This window comes from Aythya marila (genome assembly GCF_965140915.1).
Source record: "Aythya marila genome assembly, chromosome: 1".
Lineage (NCBI taxonomy): Eukaryota > Metazoa > Chordata > Aves > Anseriformes > Anatidae > Aythya > Aythya marila.
This window is the reverse complement of record NC_139042.1, coordinates 125067724-125089624: the sequence shown is the minus strand read 5'-3', so window position 1 is coordinate 125089624 and position 21901 is coordinate 125067724. Positions and strand designations below refer to the sequence as shown.

General features: G+C 38.9%; 1 protein-coding gene across 2 annotated transcripts; it reads left to right on the top strand.

Annotated features, from left to right (window-relative positions):
* The first annotated feature begins 986 nt into the window (after window positions 1-986).
* On the top strand, window positions 987-21076 carry CASP2 (caspase 2). 2 transcript variants are annotated; one of them, XM_082758193.1, is made up of 10 exons: window positions 987-1318; window positions 5601-5768; window positions 7419-7494; window positions 9762-9856; window positions 11410-11586; window positions 12503-12631; window positions 13070-13160; window positions 16947-17096; window positions 17190-17299; window positions 17910-21076. In XM_082758193.1, exons 1-10 carry the CDS (start codon window positions 1169-1171, stop codon window positions 18042-18044), a joined length of 1281 nt encoding a protein of 426 aa, XP_082614319.1. In that variant the 5' UTR covers window positions 987-1168; the 3' UTR covers window positions 18045-21076. The 2 variants fall into 2 exon arrangements, with proteins under 2 accessions (XP_082614319.1, XP_082614320.1); XM_082758194.1 differs by lacking the exon at window positions 17910-21076 and adding an exon at window positions 13272-13333 and having other exon boundaries at window positions 17190-17303.
* Window positions 21077-21901: the final 825 nt, after the last annotated feature.

The following is a 21901-nucleotide window of genomic DNA, read 5'->3' as shown; positions in this document are numbered from 1 at the left end:
TGTTCACTTTTCTTCTCAAAACATGTATTTCACAAAGCCATGATTTATACCTGTTTACATTATGCTTTTTTGATAAACTTAGCTTAGAAAAAAAAGTGATGAGTTCAATTTCTAAGTCTACATGTGAATCTCTTTATTACCATTAATGATGAATCAGCTATGAAACCTGTCATAAAAGCAATATGAGACAAGTTTGCTGATAGATGATTTTTTTTTAAATCAATCATTTTCTGCATGTTTCAGAAGGTGTCCTCTGCTTCCTGTATCTGCAAAAGAACAAACCGCAATAAACAACAATACAGGTGTATAACATGGGAAGAGTTATGCCTAAGGTAGGCAGCCAGGACTTCTCTCAGTGCCAGGAAGAAATTCAGTTGACTGGCACAGATAAGCAGCCAAAAGAAAGACAAAAAGAAAGCCACCAGTTATGAACACTATGGTTTTGTTTTCTTTATCTCTTTCAAGTATCGTCTGTACGGCCTGCATGCTACTTTTCATCCCTTTTTACTTACTCAACGCTAATTAAGCCCTACACTTTTATTTCTGCTGCAACACATTAATAACAAAAGCGCTAAAATAGAAGGGAAAAAAAAAAAAAAAGAAAAAAAAAAAAAAAGGATCACAGAACTGGTATGCTTGCAAAGAAAGCACACCCGTTAATCCCGATCTGCTGACGAAACCCCTTCCGTTAACCCGATCTTGCTCCGACTCGGGTTTCTCTGCCCCCACCAGGCGCTCTGGGACCCCGTTCCCCGGGGGCCAATTTCCCCACAGCCCTTCCCGCGCTGCGGGCAGCACGCACGCGCCGGCCCGTGAGGGCGCGCCAGCCGGCGCACGCGCACGGCGAGGCGCAGGGGCCGGCGGGCGGGCGCGCGCAATGCGCAGGCGCCGTGACTCGGTGCCGTTTGAATCTCTGGGCCCGCGGCGCGCTCGGTGACGGGAGCGCGGGAAGGCGGGAGCGCGGGAAAGGCGGGAGCGCGGGTAAAGGCGGGAGCGCGGGTAAAGGCGGGAGCGCGCGCGCGCGCTGCGCGGCCTCGGAAGCCGGCGGTGGGAGGGGGAGCGCGCAGCTCCCCGGCAGGGCCCGTCGGGGCGGGTGCTGGAGGCCTCTTCCGCCGCTTGTGGAGCGTGCTCCTGCCCGGGGAGGCCCCTCCTGGGGCATCCAGGTAGGATGCTGGGGGCGTGCGGCATGCAGCGCTGTCACCAGGAAGCGCTGAAGAAGAACCGGGTGATGCTGGCAAAGCAGCTGGTCCTGAAGGAGCTGATAGAGCACATGATAGAGAAGGACATCATCACCACCGAGATGATGGAAATGATCCAGGTAGGCGGCTCGCTGCGCTGTCAGCTGTGTTTCTGCCCCAGCCCCGTGCCCCTCCGGGCAGTGGCAGCACAGCAAAACTACTGCCTGTGCTCTGCTGCCTGTGTTTTGTTGTGTGATTACGCGTGGAGAGCATGCACCAAACAGGTAGGGCTTGTTTGCAACACGCACAAGAACTGTAAGTTACTTTGGGTGATGTTGATTTTGACTGAAATTTAATAAACTGCTAGTTTGCATGCTGGCATGTAGTTGCAGTAGACTGTTCTTCATGAGTCTGTTCGTATCTTCCAGCCCTTTGTTGTTATTTTGTGCTTCTCTCTTCTTCTTCTTCTTTTTTTTTTTTTTTTTTTTTTTTTGTAAAGGCAGAAATACTACCAATTTCCAAAATAATCCCGTAGGAGGAAATAAATAAACGTATTATAAACAAGTATGTTCTGGCACTTGCACGCCTTTCACATTCTTCAAGTACTTCATGTCTTTTTGTAAATTTCATGAAGAATTTTGCATGACCCAAGGCTCTAAAGATGACAAATATCATTCATAAGCTTTTGTTGCTTATGCTGAGCAGTGGGTACTTAGGAAAAGAAGTCATTAGAAGTGGGTTGGGATAGGCCCTAGGCGTACAGTAATGCACTGAAGACTGCAGAAAGGAGATGCAGGTCTTCAAAGAAAAAGGACACTGATGGTAATGACTGCAGGTGCAAGTCAAGTACATCCTAAGGGTCATGTAAGCAACCGAGAGGTTCTTTGTCAAGTAAGGTTGATGGTCCTGTCTTAAGAACAGATTCTGAAAAATAAGAATGATGAGCTGTTTGCTGGGTGCTACTGCAGATGGTACAAACCTGAGACTGACAATGTTTTTGCAAGGAATAAGGAAAAAACTTTTTGATGAATTTTGACTTGGTGTACACCAAAAGATAATCTGAAATTCTTTGAGACACATCAAGGATACTTGTGCCAAGTCGTGGCAGTTGCAAGCAGTCTTACCTGAAGTAGCTCCTATTCCTAGTGAAAGAGGACAAAGACAGTAGGAAGGTGTTGAAAGTCAAAGGGTGACTCAGGAACTTATAAAGTATGGGTGGTTACTAGAGATGCTCAATTGCTGACCTGCAGTTAGTCACTGGAGGAAAAAAAAAAAAAAAAAAAAGTCCTCTCAAAGTCAGTATAATGACAATGAGTCTCTTAGAAAATCCTGCTCTAGTCAAGTTGTTTTAAACTAAGACAGAGAGGAAGATTACGGGAATCTTCCCTTCTGGATATAATAAGGAAAAGAAGATGCAGAGATACTTACTAATGGATAATCAGTTAGGAGAAAGTTTTTTAGGATGGAAAAGTCAGGTAAATAGTACACTTTCTACACAAAAGTGAGAGCTTAGATGTACATGAATAGAAATAGCAGCCTGATCAAGAGAACAGAGTGACTTAAACTACTGTTGCAGGATATGAAGCTGGAAATTACAGCAAAAACAGAAATTTGACAGGGGCAAGAGGACAACATTCACAACTGAAACAGTAATGCTGCAAAGTATGCATTGCACTTACAGGATAGAAAAGACAGGAATGTTTGCAGAATAGTACTATTCGTTAGAATGCAATAGATGAATAAAAAGTAACAGGCATTTAAAGAAAAGATCTTCTGAGCCAAAAAGCACTTTGTCCTTTTTTTTTTTTTTTTTTTTTTCTGGAGTACTTGAATTTGCAATTGTGTGACACTCTCTGGCTTAAATGTGTGCTAAGGTCTTAGGAGAACTGTTAGGCAGACTGTTCTTGAAAATGCATCATAACACTAACTGTCACGCACCTTTGTGGAAATAGCAGGAGAGGAATGCCATTGACAATAGAGCATAGGTTTTCCTGGATTTGTCAGTATCTAATTTCTATGCACACCTTACCCCACTCAAAAAAAAAAAAGTCATAGAATGAAGATCTAGATAAATAATTGTTTTAAATTATCTTGTCTTTAAAAAAAGAATATGCTGGTGATATCTTTCTTTGATTTAAAATAAATGGAAGAATAAACAAATTGGTTCTGGAAATATCTTAAATAAACAAACTTTTGTCATCTAAGGGAAGTGAAATAAACCAAAGAGCTAAGGGAGGTGAAAGAAGCATGGAATTTAGAATTACAGAATGGTTTGGATTGGAAGGGACCTTTAAGATCATGTAATTCCAGCCCCTCTGCCACGGATAGGGACACCTTCCACTAGAGCAGGTTACTGAAAGCCCTGTTCAACCAGGCCTTGAACATCTCCACAGATGGGGCATCCACAGCTTTTCTGGGCAACCTGTTCCATTGCCTCACCACCTTCACAGTAAAGTATTTCTTCCTAATACCTTATCTAAATCTACCCTTTTTCAGTTGAAAGCCATTACTAGTTGTCCTATCACTACACTCCCTGGAAAAGAGACCCTCTCCTGCTTTCTTGTAGGCCCCCTTTATGTACTGAAAGGCTGCTATAAGGTCTCTGCAGAGACTTCTCTTTGTCAGGTTCAACAACCCCAGCTCCCTCAGCCTGTTTTCATAGGAGATGTGCTCCAGCCCTTTTATGATCTTCATGGCTCTCCTTTGGTCTTGTTATAATACCTCCATGTCCTTCTTGTGCTGGGGGCCCCAGAGCTGAACGCAGCACTCCAGATGGGATCCCCTGAGTGGAGTAGAGGGGGGAGAATCACCTCTCTCAACCTGTTGGCCATGCTTCTTTTGATGCAGCCCAGGATATGGTTAGCTTTTTGGGCTGCATGCACACATTGCCAGCTCACGTTGAGCTTCTTAGGACCCAACAACCTCAGGCTCTTCTCCTCAGGGCTGCTCTTGATCCATTCTCCACCCAGCCTGTATTTGTGCTTTGGATTGCCCCAGCTCCGTTGCCGGACTTTGCGCTTGGCCTTGTTGAACTTCATGAGGTTTGCACAGGCCGAGCTCTCAACCATGTCCAGGTACCCTCTAGAAGCCTGTCCCTTCCCTCCAGTGTATCAACTGCATCACACAGTTTGGTGTCATCAGCAAACCTGCTGACGGTGCACTCGATCCCACTGTCACCATCAAAGATGTTAAAACAGTGCCGGTGCCAATACTGACCCTGAGTATCACCACTCATTACTGACCTCCACTTGGTCATTGAGTCATTGACCACAAATCTTTGAGTGTGACAATCCAGCAAATATAGACTTGATTTTAGTAAGAAGTTCGTTAAGTAATGAAAGGGACAGAACACTGAAGTCCAGGGACATTGTTGATACAAAAATAAGAGCTATTAGCCAATCATGAATGAACATAGCTTGAAATTTTAGTAGTAGCATTAGATCAAAAAGATTTTGCATTATCATTCCAGTGCTGCAGGACAAAAGCCAAACTGCTTTGAAGAACAAGCTGAATATATTTTATGAAAGAAAACATAATGGTGCGAAAGTCTAGTGCAGCATAGGATTTACACATGTGCCTTAAAGTGATTTGTCTGATTTTCCTATGATTGCTCATGCAGTGTTAGTGTTTGGTTCTGTGTAACTCACCAGTCACTTCGTATCATTTAAAAAAATGAAGAGATCTTGGATCACAGTGATAACTTTAAAAATGGAAGGTCAATTCCATGGAACCCATAAAACGTACTTTCAGTAGCCAATATTTTAGTATGTGATGTTTCAGTTTTCTACACAGGAAAGGCTTTTATAAATCAGACAGTTTGTTAGCAGATGTTCTGCTAACATGCTAAAAATTAGAACTTCCTGTGAATGTTTTACAGAAATGTAAATTTAATTTTTGATTGTTACTTTTTCTTGTATACTACCATATATTGCTTCATTTGTATAAATGTAACACATTATACATATATAGTGTCTTTCTGGAATTGACTGTGTGAAATAAATATTTTCATTCACACTCTCCAAGAGATTTGTGTATTAGTGCCTGAGACCATAAACACATTGAACAGTAGTGAAAACGGGTTCTGGACTTGGTGTATTGAAAGAGGATAAGCAGCTACTATTCAGACAGTAACTGGAACTAAGAGGTTAGAGAGAACAGGGTGTATTACTGTGTGTGGAAATGTATGAATTGTTGGCTTGCTTCATTGTCGTATGCTCTTCCCCTTGAGATAGTGGGAACAGAGGGGTGGGAGTGAAATCAGCTAGGAAAAGCTGTAAAAAAGGATATAGCACAGCAAAGCATGGTGACAGGATATTTACATGACGGAAAAAGACTGAGTTGTTCTGAAGCTTAACTGAAATGAAAATGAATTGTGTTGGCATGTTACTTTGAGTGTTGGATTTGTTTCTTCTCTGGATCTAGGCCAAGTCTGGGAGCTTCAGCCAAAACGTGGAATTCCTCAATTTGTTGCCCAAGAGAGGCCCTTATGCCTTCTCAGCCTTCTGTGAAGCTCTACGAGAAACCAAACAGCAGCATCTGGAGGAAATAATCTTGAAGACAGAATCCAACCTAAGCAATGGGATTGCACAGGTATGTCAGTTTTAAAAAATAAAATGGATGGGCTGCATTTGGGGTTGGGTTGGGCACACAGGCATTTTTTTCAAATGTTTAGGAAAAATGCTTATAGTGGAAAGGATGCGGTTTAGTTACAAACTGAAACTTGCAGTAGCCTTAGAATAAAAAGGTAGTGAAAAGAATTTGAGATGAAGATAAGTTTCACGCAGAAGCAGAGAATGGTTGAGGTTGGCAGCAACCTCTGGAAGTCATCTGGTCCAATCCTCCCCCTTACAACAAGTTGACTGGGACCATGTCCAGACAGGTTTTGAATATCTTTAAGGAGTGAGACCTCACTACACCTCTGGGTAACCTGTGCCAGTGCTCAGTCACCCAGCTGTGTCGGGATGTTCAGACGGAATCTCCTGTGTTCCAGTTTGTGCCCATTGCCTCTTCTCCTGTGTGGACACCACTGAAAAGAGGCTGTTTCCTTTCAGATATTTTTGCACATTGATAAGGACTCCCTGAGTCTTCTGTTTTTCAGGCTAAGCAGTCCTAAGCCTTTCCTCTGATGAGAGATGCTCCAGTCCCTTAATCATCTTTGTGGCCCTTTGTTAGACTCCCTCTACTATGTGCATGTCTGTCTTGCACTGGCAAGCCCAGAACTGGAAACAATACTACAGGTGTGGCCTCACCAGAGCTAAGTAGAAGGGAAGGGTCACCTCCTATCTAATCTGCTGGCAAGACTCCTAATGCAGCCCAGGATACTATTAGCCTTCTTTGCCACAAAGGCCCATTGCTGGCTCATGTTCAGCTTGGTTTCTATGAGGGAACCCAAGGCTTTTTATTCAAAGCTGCTTTCCAACTAGTCAGCTCCCGGCATATGGGATTGTTCCTCCCCAGGTGCAGGATTGTGCACTTCTTATCAAATTCCATGAGGTTCCTGCATATTCCTACGTTTAACATGTTCTTACTGATGTGTCATCAAGAACACAAAAGCTGCATTATTTTTTTTCTCTAGAATACTTTAATTTAGTGTTCAAAGATTTTCCAAGTAGAAAGCTACTAAAAGACAGTCTTCTCTGCTGAAGGGAGGGACTTCCCTTTCCTAATTTTGTTATCTTTATTTTCACCTTTTCACCATCTGCTGTTGTTAACACCAGACTGAAGGAAGAATTCAATAAAGATTCAGTATTCTCAGTGCATTGAGAAGGATGGGAACTCTCAGTAAGCATGCTTTATACTGAGGAAGAAAGACTAGATACTTCTGAGCAGAGATGTTGCCTTATCAAAATTTATAATTTATTAGACTAGGCAAACGATGAAATTTTGAAAGCAACCAAAAAGAGGAGTCATGGAACAAACCAAGTTTTGGCAAAAATAAGAGTAAGGTGTCCCAGAATGGCATTTGGGTAAAAGTAAAGATGAGCAAAGACAGGAAGGAATTTTGCAATAACAGAAGGTGCTGCTGTTATCTTCTCATAATCTGTTTTATTTGGATGTAAACCGTAGTATAGTGTTTTATGTTAAATTGTATGTAATATATATTGAATATATTACAGCAAGTCATATATGTGTATGTAAATACCTATATCTTTTTTCAATGACACCTACAGCATTGTACCGTAGAGAAAAAAATAGATGTCTTTTGCTAGTCTTTTCATGGATTTATTGGATGTCTTGTAGCTTGAACACTTTTATGGATCAGATCTACCACTCCCTTCAAGTGAATCATGTAATTCAAAGAAGCCACGCTGGATTGGTGAGTCACACGTTACATCATGAATACCTGATTGGCTATCTGGTTGGTTGACTCTAATTTATTAATACTCTCATATTTCAATTTTAGAAATAAGCTTGCCACCACTTTGCTCATCCTCGGAATACAAACTTGTAAATGAATTGACTACATTATGATCAGATGCAAGAGGCAGAAACAGGCTGGAAAATTATATTTAAATAGCATAGTGGAAAGAGAACCTAATTAATTCTAGTCAGCTTCATTTATTCTTACAGGAAATTTAATTGCTTAAATAGAATGTGTCAGTTGTAAAATTTTAGATCTTCAAGGGTTTTCTTTTTCATTTAAATTTACAATAGAGTATAAGTGAGCTAGAGCTGTGGAAAGATACTGATTATTGACAGTATTCCATAACTTAGACTTTCTTCTTAACAAATTATTTTAAGGTGGTATGTAAGGTGGGCCCAACACAGACTGCTGTAGCTTCCCATTGAATTCAGGAAATCAACTTTTCTTTATCAAGAATTTGTGACTTACGTCAGGAAACTAGTTGTTGGAATGAATCTCCTTGTTAGTTTTTATATTATATCTGGTAACACCTGAAGAGTACTCATGCATCCTAACCACAGCTTTAACAGTGTGCTGGTTATTAGGAGCTTTCTCTGGTATTAAAGAACAGGTTTCAAAGCTTTTTTTTTTTTTTTTTTTTAAATCTACAAAGGGTATAGTTTTTTTTATAGAGCATTGTGGTGGTGATTTTACCCAGATGGGCAGCTGAACTCCACCATGGCTGTTCTTTCACGCCCCTCTCCTCAGATGGAAAGGGGCAGAAAAGACAATGAAAAGGGCTCAGGGGTTGAGATAAGGGCAGGGATATAGATCACTCAACAATTACTGTCATGGGCAAAACAGAACCAGCATAGGGAAAGTAATACCATTTATTGCCTATTACCAACAAGCTAGAGCAGTGAGAAACTAAAAGCCAACAAAAACCACCTTCTCCCCTTCCACCCTCTTCTATGTCCTCTGCCTGAGCAGCACAAGGGAATGGGTGCTGCCCATGTGTCCCCCCATGGGATTCCATCCTTCCTGAACTGATCCCTGCGCAGGCGTCCCTCAAACAGCAGCTCAAGAACTGCTCCCACACGGCTCCATACTATGGGGTCCATCCCCCAGGAGCAAAGTGCTCCAGCACGGATCCCCCACGGCAGCTCCCCCCAAACCTCCTGCTCCTGCGTGGGCTCCTCTCCACAGGCTGCAGCTCCAGCCTGGGGCCTGCTCCTGCGAGGGCTCTCCAAGGGCAGCAGCATCCTGGGCATCTTTTCCATTTCTTAAATATACTTTCACAGAGGTGCAAACAGCGTGGCTTAATTGGCACAGCTGTGGCCAGCAGCAGGTCCCTTTTGGAGCCAGCTAGAGCTGGCTTTTATCTAACATGGGGCAACTTCTGGACTCTCCTCACAGAAGCCACCCGTGCAGCCCCCCACTACTAAAACCACTACCAAAGCCCCCCACTACCAAAATCTTTCCACATAAACCCAATACAAGTACATGGTCCTCCAGCTGGGAGAACCATGACTCAAAATTCTGAAAAAAGGATTTCAAGAGACCATGAATGTATTAGCTCAGTTTCTTCAGGACAGGGGAAAGAATGTCTATAAATGGCAACTAGTTAACTCTCATTCCTTTTATCTGCTGCTGACCAGAGGCAAAGGCAGATAAACTAAAAGAAAAAACAAGAGTGTTGCACTTCATGGAAATTAGAAATGTCTAGTTTGATCACTGTTGTACCTGTTCAGCATAAAATGTGAAATAGAATTGTATCCAGTGAGAATGGGAATCTTTTATGGAAAGAAAAAAACTTTTCTATTTTAATATTTCTAGTAATCATCTTCTAGCTCATCAACCTTACTGGGAAATGGATGAGATACTGTACAAAATGACAGAAAAGCACACTGGTCTAATTTTAGATATAAACTGTTTTCACACTCTTTAGAACTAAACTTGATAGACATTACATTAACCCACAAATGAGACGGAAAATTAAAATTTGTTGCCAATTAAAAATACAATAAATAGGTGTACCGTACCAGTATGTTTTTTTTTTTTCCTGTTGTGTTTCATTGTGTGAGTACAGTCCCTGATGAAACAAAATCTTTAGACATATGGATAGAATAATACAGGAATGTTCCTGTAGACAGTAATAAATAGGTACTTATGAATATGCAAATTACTACCTTTTTAGTTAGTATTTTTGTTGTTGTTATTGGCATTTTTGTTTTGCATAGAACCAGTGGAGCATTCTTTGGATAATGGAGATGGTCCACCGATTCCTCCTGTGAAGCACTGCACTCCAGAATTCTATCATGATCACCAGCGCTTGGTAAGTAGTTGACAGAGGAAATCTCTTTAAAATGTGAGGTATTTGAATATATCAACTGAACATGTACTACTTACAACTGAGTTGAAACGTACTTCATTGGGATGCAGATTAGTGTTACGCTCTTGCTGTAACTGAGAGCTCTTACCAATCACATTTGATTTGATGTAGTTCTCATTTACAAGTGATAAGAAATTCTGAGAAGTTCTGTTATTCTGTACAAATCTCTTTCTCTGGGTTTTGTTTATGAAGAACTTCATGGAATGCCTTCTGTTCTGTTGCTCTGTGCTTGTAAGCTGTCTATATTACTACCTCATATTTATTTGTTTGCATCCCCATCTACCTTCTCTTGTGTTCTGTGTGCTGACACACTCTGCAAATGTCTGCACAATATTAGAACTGTTTTTCAGTACACTGTCACAATCTTTGCTGTTTTAATTGCTAACTGTATTGGGAAATGTCTCCTTAGGCACAAAAATTAGATCAGAGTTCTGTGCAGCCCTGGATAGAACAACCTGAATTTCTAATCCTTTTCTCTAGCTGCAGAAGTTATGTAGATAGTTGTAGTTACTTTCTTGTTTGTTCTGTTCGTAAAGCATAGGTTGTGGTGATGGTACAGGCTTAAGGAAAACTAAGCATTTCATATAATAGGGCAGATGCCTTACTAGGGTTACACTACATGCTAATGCTTAACGTTTCTGTTAAAGGCTCTATGTTGTCACAAGGCAAAGCAGGTTTTGTTTTGCTTTATTTAGGTTTCCCCAACAGAAAGTTACAATTTGGCAACATCAGTGTGAGCCTAATTCACCTCTTTTTATATCTGTGTCTGTTTACACCCTATTTGATATGGTCCTTCAGTATTAAAATTTACTTCCAATTTAGGTCCTTCAGTATTAAATTTACTTCTGGATTACAGGGATTTGCTATTGCTATTTACTATTGGTTTGTTGTTAGAGTGGGAGAGGCAAGCTTGTTTTGAAGACACCCTTCCTAAATTAGCTCTTTTCCCTACTAACATTTTTTGACATCTTCATAACTTTGAGAACCAGCGATTCATTGTCCCTTTCTGCTACCGTTATGTTCACATGGTATTTTGTATCTCTACTTGGTCCCAACCAAATTTAAGAAATGTTAGCTCAGTCTTTCCTAACGTTGTGCTAGGCCTTCAATGGGTATGATGAAAATATGTGTGGTCCTACTGGTGTGTGTGTGAAAGAAGGAGAAAAACGTTAGCAAGAGTTAATTCACAGTATGAAATGTGTAAGCTGTGTTCCTTTTAAAATAAGAAATAAGGGAAGGTATTACAACATGTTATTAATAGTTTTGTAAGATCATCAGTTGTGGAGTCTTGCAGAAACAGTTGCCTTTGAAACCCTTTGCAATATAAACATTTTTATGTTAAACCACACTTTTTTGACCTCTACCATGCCTTCTCAAAGTAGAAATCCTGCATATTCTTAGTAATCAAGCTAGGACATAGGGCTTAGTGTTCTACTCTGAGACTATATTATTTCCTTGTATAGTCTAAATTCACCAATTTTAAATCTTCTTCTCAGGCATATAAACTGATATCGGAGCCCCGAGGCTTAGCACTTATTCTCAGTAATGTCAATTTCAATTGTGAGAAGGACTTGGAGTATCGCTCAGGTGGAGATGTGGACTGTACTTCCCTGGAGCTGCTTTTCAAGAATCTTGGGTATCAAGTGACTGTCTTTCATGACCAAAGTGCAGAGGTAAGGGGGATCCTAGTACTTCACAAACAGTATGGCTGAGTTTGTAGCTGTTACATGAGCATCTTAAGAAGTCTGCTTTGGTCTAGCTAAGCTTGATCAGGAAGACATGAGTAGTCACTTTTGAATAGAAAAGGAAGCTAAGTGGGATGATATCTGCTAGCATACCAAAAATAAGAAACTTGGAAGGCAAAGGAGTCACCATATATCAAATAGGATCACAAAGGACCACAAGAGGTACTGCCTTTGTAGTGTGAGGTGCAAGAATATCTAGACCACACCTGCCATGTGTGTTAATACTGAGAATGAACAGGCTCCAGTTTACTCTAGGTAGCCCTTTCCAGTGTTCTGCTGTCCTAACAGTTATGGTTTGCAAATATTTAAGTGGTACAGAACCTGTTAAAGAGTGTTTTATTCAAGAAGGCAGCGTTTACAACATTCTGAGTCTTCCACACCTGCCACATTATCATATTTCCTGAAGTTTTCTGCCTTAAATAGTTGAAGTGTTTTGATCATATTTGAATGTCTAAAGTACCAGAATATGTATCTGTTAAGATGGTCCAATATCCCAGCCAGACTCCAGTGTCAGTATAAAACCTGTGTAAAGTATCACTTGCTTTCTCCTGTGTTAAATCCACATATACCAACTCTGGTATTTGCTTTTTCCCCCTCTTGGACAGTATGGAAAAGCAGAAGTCCTAAGTTATTCCTACTAAACAATGTTATACTTAGGACTGAACAATGCACAAACGAAAAAGAACATTTTGCTATTTGTTATGAAACAGATGTCTTTTGTCCTGTAAATCTGATGTATGTAGTTTATTCTGTAACTGGAGGGCCATTTTTATTTTTCCCTTCACATTAGCCCATTTTCCCTGTGTAATTATGGGAAGGATTAAGCATTTTTTCTCTCTTCCAGGAAATGCAGAGTGCATTGGAGAGATTCTCTAAGCTGCCAGATCATCGAGACGTGGATTCCTGTGTAGTAGCTTTACTTTCCCACGGTGTAGAGGGTGGAGTTTATGGAACTGATGGCAAACTGCTACAGGTATATTACTTTGTCCTGTTGTGTTGTAGGTTACATCTTGGAAAGTAAAAATGGAAGGAGAAAAAAAAGAAAAGGAAAGTGAATTGGTAGGGAAGCTGAGGATTTACATTTTTAAAAAAGCAAAAATAAGAGCTTGTGGGAAGAAAATGGCAGAGAGAGCTATGAGAAGTCTGTAAGATAAGGAATGACATAGATATATGCCAGATAAGAAAGTTATTACCCTATTCTCTCTTCCTGTTACATGTACTAGGTAGAGCGCATGATCTCAAACTAATAGGAGCTTGGGGTGCAGTGGATATTTGTCACAGAGTTAGTAGATAAAGGATAAAATATCGAGAGCAGTGAGGTAATAACTAAAATACAGGGAAACAAGGTGACACTGAGTTTGGCTCACAGAAGGCTGCAATAAAGAATACTTAGCTTTTTTGCTTCTCTCAGTTGCAGGAAGCTTTCCGGCTCTTCGATAATGCAAACTGCCCATATCTCCAGAATAAGCCCAAAATGTTCTTTATTCAAGCCTGCCGGGGAGGTGAGTGCCCAAATACTGGAAGCCATGATTTGGCATGCCATTAAGGCTCATTTTACACACACACACCCTCACATTCAACTTGCTGTCAACTCTCCTCTTTGCTTCTCTCAGGTGTAAGTGGGATCCATATTCACCTCCCTCTGCCCTGCTGCTGCCACTGCATCTGTTGCTCTGTAAGTGTCTTTTGCTCTGCATGAGGTGTGTGCATTGACTTGCAGACCCCAGAGCACCTCAGATGTAACGCTCTATCACAGCCCACTCATATATTGAAACTTTCTCTTGCTACATCTGCAATAGGGGGAGTGGGGCTTACGGTGCATCAAATTACAGCACAGCATGGCGTGGTACACTAGCACTGGAGTCTTGTCTGAATACTTGTCTTTCACTTGATCCTGGATATGTTGTCTCTTGTTTTGTTGTCTCATGAGCTATCAAAGTTAGCTGTTACTTGCTTTTTTTTGTTTTGTTTTGTTTTCTTTTACAAATGTCCTTTCAATCTTTTTTTCACATACTGTTGTGATTATAAAATTGTTCTCTTAATTTGTTCTTTTATCACTCTTTATGTTCCTATTGCTTTTTTCTTAATTTTGCTATTCATTTTTCTTCCTGTTGTAACTAAACATATGTCTATAACAAACTGCTTTTCAGATCTGATAATGGCCAAATTTTTCCCTAAAGTGGACTTAAAAGGATAGCTGTGAAACCACAAGTGCTCCAAAGAGAAGTTCTGTCTTAAAAAGCTTTGTTTTTTTCTCTTATGATAGAAAAGTTCTCTTTTCTAACAAGTATGCGTTTTCCCCTTCTTGTTTTTTTGGTTTGTTTGTTTTTAATTTTCTCTGTTGTTTTTTTTTTTCCATTTTAAGCTGAGCTTTATAGTTTGTCCTCTAGGCAAGAGCATGTTTCCTTCACTTATTACCATATTTCATCCTAATATGGGAAAAACTATAAAGCCTAGGTAAAGTATCAAAAATATTTGAGTATATTTGAGTATCAAAAATATTTGATTCTTTAAGCATTTGGGAATATTTAATGTGCATCTTTACACTATGTATTCAATGCATTTCTTTTCCTTATGTTATTGAATGTTTAAATAATCTTGAACAAATGTGAACATGCAGATTCTTAACAGTATAGAAATAAGTGTAATAAGCCAGAATTGAGTGCTGACCTATTAGGTAATTAGGTTTATTTGACTGTAATGTTACTATAATGGATCTGTTCATGTTAAGACATCTTGTTTGGCCTTCTTCTTCCCCCCCAAAAAATTAGGAAAGAGTGAGAAGCTTGCTATGCAGAATGCTGCAGAACTGGGATATTGCAATAGGCAAAGGACTGAGACTTGAGCAAATGAAAGGGGAAAAACAACTTTATTTTATTTAAATACATTTTTTAACCCCATGTGTAAAGCTTGATTAATAGTCAGAGAGGAATACTAGTTATGAAGCAATTGAGCTGTCAACAAAATGTATGCCTTTTGATGCTCGCATTTAAAGGTTAGACTGGGCAATGCTGCTTTAAAAAAAAAAAAAAAGGAAAAAATGTATTTAAAAGGCTGTCCAAGTAGTGTGGACAAGTAGTAGATTAGTAATCAATACCTCTATGCTTTGCAAGTTAGCTGAAACCAGTTGAAGTAAAATGAGAAATGCAGAGGATATTTTTCCCCTAACTATATGTAATAAGCCTCATCTTTCTTCTATTAATGACATATGAAAAAATGCAGATAAAGAAGAGTTGATACGGTCTACTTCATTTCTAAAGGACCTTTGGAGGGAGTCTACTAAAAAATTGTAGTCCAGTTACTGTCATGGATCAAAAAACAATGGTGACAAAGATCAGTGAGAAAAGATAACTAGTCAGATTTCACCATTACATCAACTGAGGCTTTAAAGCTGTTTAGTATCTGTTTAATATAGTTGGTTCATCAAAGTGAAGAACTGTGATAAATATTGACAAATGTGCAGTTGGCAATTATTGCAATCAATTGGGAAAAGTGAAATCTAGGAGCTTGAGAGAAATTTAGACAGATTGGATCTGTTTGGATAGCAGTTATTGGTGATATAAATTAGAGCTTGAATATGCAAGGTAATATATTGACATAGTTAATGCTTTATACTTTTTAGTTACATTAGTAAGTTGATTGGAATGATGTTTGAAGACATGCATAAAGAAGACAGAATCACAGAATTTCTAGGTTGGAAGAGACCTCAAGATCATCGAGTTCAACCTCTGACCTAACGCTAGCAGTCCCCACTAAACTATATCCCCTCTAATTCTAGATTTTTAATGAAAAAAATTTTGATTTGATACACTGGAATATGGAATGATGATAGCGTGAATAATACAGCTTGACTATAAAATTACCTTCTTATCTGAAGTAACATGCTATAAACAGTACACTGAAGTTTTAAGATCACATAGAACAAAAATGGATTGGAGAAGAGTGATAAAAGGCATGGGGAAAAAGTGTGGTTAAAAATGGAAAAAAAAATGCATTGCTATCGTAAAGAGAGGAGGAAGAAACATAATGGAGTACTCACTAAATTTTGAGCTAGGGAACCATAATCATAGACTATATGTAGCCTTTTTTTTGTAATTGCCTATGTAGACAATTACACTTCTCCTGCTGTTGTTTTCATTTTGGAGGAAAAGAAGAACCATCTTGCTGCATTATGAACTGACCATCTCCTGTGTGTGTTTACAAGATGCAACTAGTGCCACTGCCTGTAAAAGGGTTAGAAATCCAAACACTTTTCTTAGGTACAACATAGCAACAGAGACCTAGCACTATCATAACAGGAAGGCCTCTGAAATGGATGCTTATGCTTCCTAGATCTAGAATCTAATTCACACTGTTAGGAAGTAAGTAGAGCAGTAGATTTTTGTCTTATAGTACAAGAACAAAAGGGCAAAATTACATAGAAAGCCTGTAAAAATGTAGTTTTATTTTTCTTGCAACATAGCTGGACTCTTAATGTTATTGCCACTATTGTTAGTCTAGATTACAATGGAAAATCTGTATCATGTAAACAAACAATTGAGACTATCTAGAATTGTCACAATACATATTAGTGAATCCTAGAAAGGGTATTAAATGTTTTCCAGGTTTTAAAGTCTATGTACTGTAGATGTCTGTCTGTAGTGTTTGGAGTCAAAATATTTTTGTATTTTCCTATTACACATATTATGGTTTTGATTGAAGCAAATGGTATTATAGTCAGGATTTTGAAGGTGAGATATTTGGTCAATGTTTTCTTGGAGTTAAACCATAGCAACTAACGTTACAGCTCTTGTTTGCATACTGCAATAAGTAGGTACTAAGCACTGCAAACTAGACTAGTCATTTTTTGAATTTCTAAGTTAGGCAAAAGTTGAAAATAGAAGCTTTTAGGGCTAGGTATCAAATCCTTCCACCGATCATGAAGAACTCTCAGAAATTTCTTTACTTTGCCAATTATCTATATTAATCCGCATGGGAAAGAAGAAAAAAAATCAATTGCTGTGTAGACTATCAGTTGCATTATACTGAACAAGTTCAGCACTTGTTGGTGTCTGTGCTAGTTTGTGCAGGAGAACTTTCAGATGAGTTTTTAAAACAGCTGAAAAAGCTAACTGTTCACACAGAAGCTTTCAGCTTGACATTAGTTGTGGCGTTGCTGACAGGGGCCCAAAAGTAAGGAAAACTACATCCAGTAATTTCTTCAGATAATTTCTTCTTTTCTTATAATTTATCTTTTTCCTTCTTATTTGTTGTCCCTCACACCCTTCCCCTTCTTCTTCCCCCCCTAGATGAGACAGACCGGGGAGTGGATCAAAGAGATGGTAAAGAACGGTCAGATTCCCCAGGCTGTGAGGAAAGTGATGCAAACAAGGAAGAAAATGTCAAGCTGCGTCTGCCTACATGCTCAGATATGATCTGTGGATATGCATGTCTGAAAGGTAATGGGGAGAGGCACTAATTCTTAGAGATTAAGGAGTTTATATGTGTCTGTCTTCCACAGGAACTTCATTGTATACGCTCTTTGTTCTCAGGCACTGCAGCCATGCGAAACACCAGACGTGGATCCTGGTATATTGAGGCACTCACCTCTGTGTTTGCAGAGGACTCCTGCGACACTCATGTGGCTGACATGTTGGTGAAGGTGAGATATAATGCCTTTCCACTCCCACACTTACCTGGTTTCTGAAGAACCTTCTGTTGCTTCAGCTTGCTAGAACTAATATAATCTTTAAGTAAGTGTTGTTGCTTCATTCATAGCAAAATTATTACTTCCTTTCCCATTTAAATATGTATTTATATTCAATTCCACATCAGTTTAATCAAAGTAAAAATGCAGTGTTTGACTCTTCCCATTACACTTGTGTGGCCACGTGATGAATTTAGGAGGAGAATTAATCTGACTTGCCAAGCACTACTTTTCTTAGATAGAAATAGTATTTTTTTCAGGTGGATTTCATTGCCTGAACTGTCTCGGTACGTAGCAGCCAACATTTGTACTTACATAAGGGAAAGATTTAAGAAAATGGGAGGACAGAGTGAAGACTGCAGTGTGACCACAGTAACTTGAGCTACTGTGAAACTGCACCCCAGTTCTTTATCCTTCCTGTAGTTTAGAAAACTGGTATACCAGCAACGAATTAATAAGATAAGCAGAATAATTTGCGAGTAAGGAAAGCGATGATACTTTCCTTACTTCCATTTTCTTAATCCTTACAGTCACTTTTTTTTGTTTGTTTTAATCTTATTTTTAGGTGAATAGACAAATCAAGCAACGAGAAGGTTATGCCCCAGGCACAGAATTCCACCGCTGCAAGGAAATGTCAGAATATTGTAGTACACTCTGTCGCGACCTTTACCTATTTCCTGGTTATCTGCCAGGCAAATAACCCTGCCAGCTCCACTTGAAGAGAGATACTGCCAAAACTGAACTCTCAGTATGGATGTCTATGTTTCTATTCTTACGGGCTGTGGCATCAGATGCCCAAGCAAGGAACGCATCTTTATGTTTGGCCAGACCAATTATTGATGTCCTTTTCTAAGATAATTTAGCAACTCTTTGTAATCTGATTCAGTTCAGGTTTTAAAATTCTAATATTCTGATTTATTCCATATGTATGGACATTGTTGAAAACAGATCAGCATTGCAACTAGGAAAATGTGGGAACATCCTTTGGAATGAGACATAAGGACATTTGTTAGAAATGTGAATGCAAAAAGGGAAACAGACTATTCATACCAATTTTGGAAAAGATAAGTATTTTTAAAAGGAAAAAGTTTCATAAAATGCTACTTATGCTTTTATTTTTATTTTTTAAGTACTTTCTGCCTGGTTCTTCATGCATGACAGTCAGGTTCTGTGTACATTAGAGAAGAACTCTGTAGCGAAGGAGAGTCCTTCTCTCTAAAATGGAGTGTTACTGTTTTCAGTACTTGACATTTACCACTACTACCATCTTGATCACTGTAAGTCTATTTTTGTGCATTTTTTCTGTAGTCAGGTTATCAAGAGAACTCTAGAAGAGTTATGCAAGACATCCTGGGTTATTAGAAAAACAAATGGAAATCCAGTATTTCTCATACAGATGAGTCTCATTAAAATGCCCCAGAAATAATTTTGAATCCAGAAATTCTAGATTAGCTCACCGTAGTCCAAGTGAAAACAACTGTATAGAGTATTACTTTTGATGATTTTGTTTGCTATAGTACCTATATGCCACAACAGGCATAGCATTCAGACACTTCACCAACTTCTCAGGAGTCTATAAATTGCACTGTATAACTGAATCCCTGAAATCCTACAGCTTTATGGAAAGGGATCTCTTTTAATGAAAATATTCAAGGCAGCTCTTTACAGTCTAAGCATGTTGCTTATATTATTGGTCACTGCAGTCTGTTTCCCTTTCATTTAAAAGGGTAGAGTTTCACATTAATACCCTGATAAATGAGTTTTCAGCTATGATCATTTTAAAGCTGTTTGTTTAGCTAATATTGTTTGCAAAGTGTCATTTCAACTGGTCAGTCAGAAATGTGCTATAATCCAAAACTTTGTCTGGAAGTTTCCTATTCATTCTCTTCATACTGTAATTTGCCTCTTGCCTATATCCAGGTGCAGTTACTCCCATGTGATGTAATGGTGGGAGGTGGGCATTAACATTTTCTGCAGTAGCTTAAAATCTGATATACTGCGTTATGTATAGGCTACAATCTGTACACTTGAGTCCCTGTCTTCTCCATTCTGCAGCAGTAAGTTAGCATAGTTCCTGGAGTATTCTTTATGTGTGTGTTGGTTTTTTTTTGTTTGTTTGTTTTTCTTTTTTTGTTTTGTTTTTGTTGTGTTTTTTTTTTTTATTATTATCTTTCTTTGAGGATAGAATTATGAATAGAAAGCACAAATAGATATGAAGGGAGGCGGGAAAATTAGGCATGTGCTTTTTTATTGTTCTGCACAGGAAAACAAAGGCTGTGTTTTCTCCAGCTAACAAAGGTGTAGCACTAATATGAATCTTGCACTTACCTTACACACAACATGTGATAAACAGAAGAAGAATCATACCTGCCAATTGTTGCCTTAGTCTGAAGATACCACTATAGGGCCCTGCAGCTGTACCTCCCTGGTGTAAAAACACTTCCTTCCTCAGTGCTCCCTCTTTGAAATGGTGCAATATTTTACAGATACGTAAATTGACAAAGCAGTCCACTCTGGAAGCTTAGATTTCTGTAGGATTGCATCAACATGCATTATCACTGCCACTTTCTTATATACTTTTTGTATACTTGTATTTTACTGCCTTGAGGTGTCAAAATAAAGAATTCTTGTTTGATTAATTAATCTGTGCAGTATCTTCCATTTGGAGAGCTGTACCTCTATGCAGAAATGGAACTTCTGTGTAAGGAGAATTTTGCATAATTTCATAAGATAATACCTCCCAGAGGTACTTCTGAACTCTCAGGCAGAATCCTGCTTCTTGCTAGCTGGATCCAGTATGGGCTACTTGTTACGTTTGGCAACAGCTGAACTAAGAACTTAATAAATCGATAAAGATACATGAGATAGAACCATCAATTATGAGGCTGATATTGTCATTCTGCACATAGAATACTTAGACTGGGTAAGCCAGGGGCTTGGTGTTCCGGAAGGAAGAGTTGATGCCAGAAGGTTTCCAGAAAAAAAAAAAGGGGGTGTGGGGGAGAGAGGAGAGAGAGAGTCTTGGAAAGAGGAAGGACCCAAAAAGGAGGTGAACATAAGAACTGGAGAAAAAATCCTGAAAGTGTTGGGGAAGATCCATGGGCTCAGAGCTGCATGGAAACTAGTGTGAAGGGATGCCCGGAGAGCTTGACCCATAGTGGCCAAAACTGGTAACTCCAAGTAGCTGTGCAGCACAGAGCTAACGCAGCTTTCTGGCCCTCCTTTAGAAATAAAGTGATTTCTTACTGCTGGGAGTTGAGACCTAGGTAATGCACCTGGGGGGAGCTAGTGTGTGTGTATGTAAAATAAGAAGATTAAAGTCCCATTCTTGTTAGCTCAAAAAAAAAAAAAACTATCCATACCCACTAAAGTTTGTAGTTTCACTCTCTCAGCTGTGACATCTAGAAGGCCAAGGTATCTTTTTATGAAAAGAGTATACTGTTTTTTCAATAGTACCTAATTCTGATACAGAAAATCCAGTAGGAATTCAGTGGAATTATTAACATCTATCTGTGCAGAAAATGTTTCTAGTAATACAAGAGATTAACTAAATATAATATTTGTATTTTTAGAGAAATAAATATAAGCTACTGGCATAGTTTAATGAATGACTAATATTTGGGTTAGCAAGAAAGTGTTGACTGGTTCATATTTTGGCTTAAAACCAAAAAAATAAGGTCAAAAGTTTTGTTCTGTTATGTGGGAAGGGGAGTAAAAACAGTGAATGAGATGTAGGTAAGGTATATATACAAATCTAAGTTACATGAAAATTTTGAAGTTACATTTTAATTTGTGGAATAATTCATTAAATTATTACAGTTATAATAATTCTAAAGTGTTTTTGTTCCCCTATTTGCCTTTATAAAAAGTGATAGATGCTCAAAGTATCTGACTTTGTAAAAAGTCATAGTTCTTTCCTTAAAAATTAGGATGTACAGAATGATATTGTAAGAAAACATGCTTTTCAAAACATCAAAAGATGTGGCTGAAAATACGTAAAACATCTTGTAAAATAAAATTTTCACCAATCTGAGATTCCTAACATACACTGTACAAGTTGCAGGGAGCAGTATGCTCATAACCCTGAAGAAAAAGCTAAGAATGTTTTTCACTACATTACATCACTAAATTACTAAGTTTAGGAGAAGGAAAAGCAAGTAAAGATAATATTGTTATGTAATAACAATATTCATTATGAAGTGATGATATTATCAGAGTATGTATACAGAAAATGGTTTCTTTTAAAGGAGAAGAATGAAAAAATCTCCAGAGAAGTTATAATCAAACTGTCACAGGAGTAGTCTTGGTGAGGCTGGGCTTCACTGGCAACAAGTAATAAGCCCTACATGGTACTGTTTGGCCTACTGCTGCTGCTATTGCCAATTCTACTTGTAGAACTTTCTTGTAAAGCTCTAGGTTGTGGGTTGTTTTTTTTCATTCATCTGCATTTCGTACCTTGTTTATAGTTGCTGTTATGTATCACTTGAAGTCTCCAGACCACATTTTTGCATGAACTGTTAAGTAGAAACCTCCTGTGTAATTCAATGCATCTTTTGA